General features: G+C 48.1%; 2 protein-coding genes across 2 annotated transcripts; both read right to left on the bottom strand.

The window, feature by feature from the left end:
* Positions 1-283: 283 nt before the first annotated feature.
* Positions 284-753, bottom strand: LOC137345983 (histone H2B-like). The gene has a single exon (XM_068009255.1). The coding sequence runs from the start codon at positions 751-753 to the stop codon at positions 376-378; it is 378 nt and encodes a 125-aa protein (XP_067865356.1). The 3' UTR covers positions 284-375.
* Positions 754-3,608: 2,855 nt separating this feature from the next.
* On the bottom strand, positions 3,609-4,043 carry LOC137345982 (histone H3-like). The gene has a single exon (XM_068009253.1). The coding sequence runs from the start codon at positions 4,035-4,037 to the stop codon at positions 3,627-3,629; it is 411 nt and encodes a 136-aa protein (XP_067865354.1). The 5' UTR covers positions 4,038-4,043; the 3' UTR covers positions 3,609-3,626.
* Positions 4,044-6,590: the final 2,547 nt, after the last annotated feature.

Below are 6,590 nucleotides of genomic sequence, written 5' to 3'. Positions count from 1 at the left end.
TGAACAGCTACATCCACGTGGGGTGACTACACCCAGTGGTTAGGGAGCTGCAGAAAGTTTGAGGTGGGGTGGGGTGGGACAGAGGTCTCCCGCGTGTATGGGGCTATTTATCCCCTCAGCCAATGTCATTCAAAAAAAAAATCTGGTATTTATCACGTTGCTGCGTGTGGGATCTTGCTTTTCCAAACAGCGTCTGCACTTCCGCTGGCTGTAAAGCACTTTGGGGGGCATCCTGAAACGCGGCATCGAAGTAGATTTCATCCGGCCTTTCACGCAAGGCGCCAATGATGGAAACAGCCCTCTTGAGTGAAGAGTGGGTGAGGTTGGCTCTGAAAAGAGCCGTTGTTGGCTTTGTGAAGGGAGTGAAGGGCTCCTTCACTTGGAGCTGGTGTACTTGGTGACCGCCTTGGTGCCCTCGGAGACGGCGTGCTTGGCCAGCTCGCCGGGCACCAGCAGGCGGACGGCGGTCTGGATCTCCCGGGAGGACATGGTGTGCCGCCGGCTGTAATGGGCCAGGCGGGAGGCCTCGCAGGCGATGCGGTCGAAGACGTCGTTGACGAACGAGTTCATGATGCTCATGGCCTTGGAGGAGATGCCCGTGTCCGGGTGCACCTGCTTCAGCACCTTATACACGTAGATGCCGTAGCTCTCCCGGCGGGCCTTCTTGCGCTTCTTGTCGCCCTTGTGGTGCGACTTGGAAGCCGCCTTCTTGGCCCCCTTCTTGGCGATCACCTTGGCCCCACTCTCCGGCATTGCCTCTATTCCGTCGCGCCTCCGCCGCCGGACTAACAACTGCCTGCGGCCGCCGCCGTCCTTTATATAGACCCGGTATGCTAATGAGGAATCAGGAGGCGCCCCTTTTCCTATTGGCTGTCCGCAAGACCACCAGCTGATTGGTGGTCTGGCAGCCCACGTGATTAGAATTATTCCGCGCCACCCACCCCCACCAAGCACCACACCCTTAAGTAGCTGTTGCAAACACATTGATAACGCACCTGAATCTATGGAAAAAGTGTATTAGCAAGTTGGCTGTCAGGGAGAGGAAGAGATTAGTTAAGTGGAAGAAGCTGGCCATTTCGTTTATTCTTTCGCGGGATGTGGGTGTCCCTGGCAAGGCTGGCATTTGTTGCCCATCCCCAATTGCTCTGAAGGATTTTACAACAATCGACTCATGGCACCATTACTGAGACTAGCTTTCAATTTCAGATTTAATTAATTGAATTTAAATTCCACCAGCTGCCATGGTGGGATTTGAACCCACGTCCCCAGCACATTAGCTTGGGCCTGTGGATTATTATAATAAAAGCAAAATACTGCAGATGCTGGAAATCTGAAATAAAAACTAAGTGCTGGAAATACTCAACAGGTCTGGCAACATCTGTGGAGAGAGAAACAGAGTTAATGTCTCAGATGGGTTAAATTGTTGGAAGACCCACCGCTCTCTGCCGGTCATCGATGCCCTTTTTAAAAAAAAAGAGGTGCCATTCTACCGACGCAAGACAAAGAACTCATACCGACAAATTGCGACTCCTTCTTTAAGATGTGCCTCAAAAGTCACCTCCTGACTCCCCAAAGCCTGTCCACCATCTACAAGGCACAAGTCAGAAATGTAATGGAATACTCCTCACTTGCCTGGATGGGTACAGTTCTAACGATACTTAAGAAGCTCGACGCCATCCAGGACAAAGCAGCCCGCTTGATTGGCACCACACCCACAAACATTCACTCCCTCCACCACCAATACACAGTGGCAGCAGTGTGTACCATATACAAGATGCACTGCAACAACTCACCAAGGCTCCTTCGATAGTACCTTCCAACTCACGACCTCTACCACCTTGAAGGACAAAGGCAGCAAATGCATGGGAACACCACCTGCAAATTCCCCTCCAAGCCACATACCGTCTTGGCTTGGAACTGTATCACCGTTCCTTCACGGTCACTGGGTCAAAATCTTGGAACTCCCTTCCTAACAGCACTGTGGGTGTACGCACCCCACATGGACTGCAGCGGTTCAAGAAGGCAGCTCACCAGCACCTTCCTCAGGGTAATTAGTGATGGCCACATCCTGTGAATGAATTTTTAGATTTAGATTTTAGATTTAGAGATACAGCACTGAAACAGGCCCTTCGGCCCACCAAGTCTGTGCCGACTATTATCCACCCATTTACACTAATCCTACACTAATCCCATATTCCTGCCATATCCCCACCTGTCCCTATATTCCCCTACCACCTACCTATACTAGGGGCAATTTATAATGGCCAATTTACCTATCAACCTGCAAGTCTTTTGGCTGTGGGAGGAAACCGGAGCACCCGGAGGAAACCCACGCAGACACAGGGAGAACTTGCAAACTCCACACAGGCAGTACCCAGAATTGAACCCGGGTCGCTGGAGCTGTGAGGCTGCAGTGCTAACCACTGCGCCGCCCGATGAAAAGATCTCAGGAATCAGCAGATGATGGAATTTCTGTGGTGATAAATTGAATCAGACACCACAGGAGGCCATTCAGGCTGTAGTGTCACTGTCAGCCCATTGAAAGAGCTGATTAATCCCGCTGGCTCTGCTTTCCCCATCGAACTGCAAATTTGTCCATTAATTCCCTTTTTCAAGTTTTATGCGTGGAAAGTTCTTTACGCAGCGGGTGGTGGGTGCCTGGAACACGTTGCCAGCGGAGGTGGTAGATGTGGGCACGATAGCATCTTTTAAGATGTATCTAGACAGATACATGAATGGGCAGGAAGTAAAGAGACACAGACCCTTAAAAAATAGGCGACAGGTTTCGATAGAGGATCTGGATCGGTGCAGGCTTGGAGGGCCGAAGGGCCTGTTCCTGTGCTGTAATTTTCTTTGTATCTGCTTACAGCTCCCTTTGAGGCAGTGCATTCCAGATCACATCTCACAACCACCTTGCATCTTTGTCCTCTGGTTATCATCTCTCCAGCTAACACAGATACTTTTTCTATAGGAGGGGATGCAAGGATACAGAGCCAAGACAGATGGATGAAGTTAGGATACAAATCAGTCATAATCCTACTGAATGCAAGAACAGTAACAAAAGATCCTGCTCCATGCAAAAACCTAATAAACGCTTTGGGCAAGATTTTGGTGAACTATCCTTATGCAGCTGAGTGTTAAAATTGCAAATTGGGATGCTGACTCACACCAAGTGGACAGAACCTGAAAATTCAGATATAAAAGCAAAATACTGCGGATGCTGGAAATCTGAAATAAAAACAAGAAATGCTGGAACCACTCAGCATTTGTGGAAAGAGAAGCAGAGTTAACGTTTCGGGTCAGTGACCCTTCGGAACTTTTTCGATAGAAGGGGATAAAAGCTGAAAATTCAGAGCCTGGCCTTTCAAGAGTAAAGTTAAGCAGCTTTCTGCACACAAATGGGTGGTTAAGAAGTGATGCAGAGTTTGCCAAAAAAAAAAACAAGTGAAGTTGGGAGGCAATATGATTAAATGGTAGAATTAAGAGTCAGCTTTTAACTGAGCTTGTGGGACGACCGGCGGTAATGGTCCTGTTGAGTTTAGTTAAGTGAACGCTTTGCTCTTTCACAGCTGATGTGGTGGCTCTGAAAAGAGCCGTTTTGTGTTTTATTTGGGGCTGGTTTAAGCTCAGGCTCGCTCCCCCCGGATCCGCCGGGCCAGGTGGATGTCCTTGGGCATAATAGTGACCCGCTTGGCGTGGATGGCACACAGGTTGGTGTCCTCGAAGAGTCCCACCAGGTAAGCCTCGCTGGCCTCCTGCAAGGCCATGACAGCCGAGCTCTGGAAACGCAGGTCGGTCTTGAAATCCTGGGCGATCTCCCGCACCAGACGCTGGAAGGGCAGTTTACGGATTAATAGCTCGGTGGATTTCTGATAGCGACGGATCTCCCGAAGAGCCACCGTGCCAGGACGGTAGCGGTGCGGCTTCTTAACACCGCCGGTCGCCGGAGCGCTCTTGCGGGCCGCCTTAGTAGCCAACTGCTTGCGGGGAGCTTTCCCGCCGGTGGACTTGCGCGCCGTTTGCTTCGTCCTCGCCATTCCCTTCCTCCCGGTCGCAGCGTAGAAAACAACTACAACGAGGACCCCGGCGCCGCGCTTTTTATACACTCCAGTCCACCGCTCCGAATCCTCTGATTGGTTCGTGCAGCAGCGGCTCCTGATTGGTGCAATGAACGCCGCCAGCCGACTGGTTAATTCTTCTCACGCAATCGACGAAGTTGATAGGCTGCTTTTACAGGTTCTGATTGGAGCGTTTTTCAATCCCGGAACTAAAGCCCCAGCCCGGGAAATTAAAAATTCATTGATTAACCTGATTCTTTTTATTCCCCGCCACATTCCCCACGCCCCCCCTCCCCACTTTCCCCAATCCCTCATTTCATTTTCTCCCATTGGTTCTCCCACGGGCGCCCTGCAGAACTCTGATGCCTCAGCCCAACTGGGTGTTCTCATGGGCCACCCTTGACCATGGTGACACCAGCATATTCGACCGCTGGGGCATCACAGCAGAATCCAACTGCACGCTCACACACGCGCGCAGTCGCGCACACATACAAAAACTTCTCTATGTTAAAATTGTCATCCCTGTGTCAGCCACTCCCTATCTCTGTAATCTCCTCCAGCTGTGTAATCCTCTGAGATATCTGCTCTCCTCCAATTTTGGCCTCTTGTGCATCCCTGATTTTAGTCGCTCCACCATTTGTGGCCATGCCTTCAGCTGCCTGGGCGCTAGGCTCTGGAATTCCCTCCCTAAACCTCCCCACTTCTCTCTCTCCATTAAGACGCTCCTTAAAATGTAACTCCTTCAACTGTCCCCTTGGGATGTTTTATTATATTAAAGGCTCTATATAAATGCAAGTGGTGGTGTTGTTTAGTGGACAGAAATGTGAACATCTTTCTGCCCAATGTTGCAGTTAGAGCCTCTGCCCTGAAAAGCATTACACTCCAGCACCAATATGGAAAATCGAGCACATATAATTCAACTGGTAGCTCCTGCACCAACCAGACTTTTAGCTGTCAATCATTCACTCCCAACGTTAAGCATGGCTGACACAGGGGTAAATGTAACCGAACTTACCAGGCAGGAATCCATGGGAGTAGGCTGGAATTCCAGTTTTACAACCTGCTTTCTGTTGCTTCAATGGGGAGTGTTGAACCAGTGTTGCAACTGATTCCATCAGTTTGGGTTAAAAATGCCCTCATAAGATTATAGCAATTTTTAATTCTGTTGCTGCTAGTTGGAGGTTGAGATGACAATAGTATTTTTCAATCTGAATTTTGAATGAGGTGTAACTGGGTTTTTAGGGGTGTACTACGTTTATAATTACTGCTGAACAACCTCTTTGGCCCTGAAAAACTAATTTTATATTTGTGGAATGTCAAATTTCTCCATTATGCTAAAACAAATTATGTAAATGTATAAATCATAATATGATTTTTTTTTTAATTGTTCATAATATTTCAGCATCAAACCCAATCGCAAGTGTTTGTTGCAATCATTTATTTTACTGTCTGTAAAACTTTTATTGAAAAGTGAAAAAATCAGTGCACTTTACTTCCTGGTTTGCTGTCTGTGAACATACTTCAATGTGATTGGCTGCTTACCCTGCTTGATAACATCACTGTTCCTGGATGCCTGGAAATCCCTTGACTTGACGCCAGATTCAAACTGACTGCAGGAAAGGAGATATCCACACCACAGAGATTGCTAGAACTTTGTGGACAGCTAGAGATGAGCAGCAAGCACCATCACATTGCTGCTGAATACAAAATATGGGCCAATGATGGGTTTAATTCAAATACTGCAAAATGGAGGGGAACCTCACCTTGGATGGGGTCTCAATGTGAGTTGACCACCTGTTATACACTCTTCCCCATTTATAGTGAAGAAAATTGGTTGTGGTGTACAACAACGTACCCGATCTGTTACCATCCGCTCCTGTACCCCGGTGACGTGGAATTTCACCCTCGCCCAACCCAATTAAGTTTCAAGGCACTGGAAAGAGAGAAAGGACTTGACACAGCTCGACCTGCTCCTGACGACTTTATTGAACCATATTTACAAGACTGATTGGCAGCATGGTGACTGTCGGTGATTAGAGCAATGCGGTTCCATGGAAATTACTTGACGCTTAGTATACATTCACTGAATCAATGTCAACGTTGTACCAGTTTCAGGATCACAAGGGCACGGCCCAAGCTGGGTTCAACATTAAATCCAATTGGGAATTCAGGAGGGACTTCAGTACCTAGAGACAGGTAGAACTCACAAACACAAGGATTGGTTGCAGTGAATAGCACAAGAGATAGATAAAAGGGGAGACGGTGGTGTAGTGGTCATGTCGCTGAACTAGTAATCCAGAGACCCAGCCTAATGCCCTTGGGGATACGGGTTCAAATCCCACCATGGTAGCTGGTGAAATTTAAATTCAATTAATTAATAAAAATCAGGGAATTGATCTCAGTAATGGTGACCATGAAACTACCATTGATTATTGTAAAAACCCATTTGGTTCACTAATGTCCTTTAGGGAAGGAAATCTGCTGTCCTTACCTGGTCTGGCCTACATGTGACTCCACACCCACAGCAATGTG

Source organism: Heterodontus francisci, chromosome 29 (genome assembly GCF_036365525.1).
Source record: "Heterodontus francisci isolate sHetFra1 chromosome 29, sHetFra1.hap1, whole genome shotgun sequence".
Lineage (NCBI taxonomy): Eukaryota > Metazoa > Chordata > Chondrichthyes > Heterodontiformes > Heterodontidae > Heterodontus > Heterodontus francisci.
Note: the sequence above shows the minus strand (reverse complement) of the source record. Positions and strands in the feature narration are given on the sequence as shown.

What these genes read in the sequence shown, in the direction of transcription:
- LOC137345983 (XM_068009255.1), bottom strand. Translation starts at nt 753, where the DNA reads ATGCCGGAGAGTGGGGCCAAGGTGATCGCCAAGAAGGGGGCCAAGAAG.
- LOC137345982 (XM_068009253.1), bottom strand. Translation starts at nt 4,037, where the DNA reads ATGGCGAGGACGAAGCAAACGGCGCGCAAGTCCACCGGCGGGAAAGCT.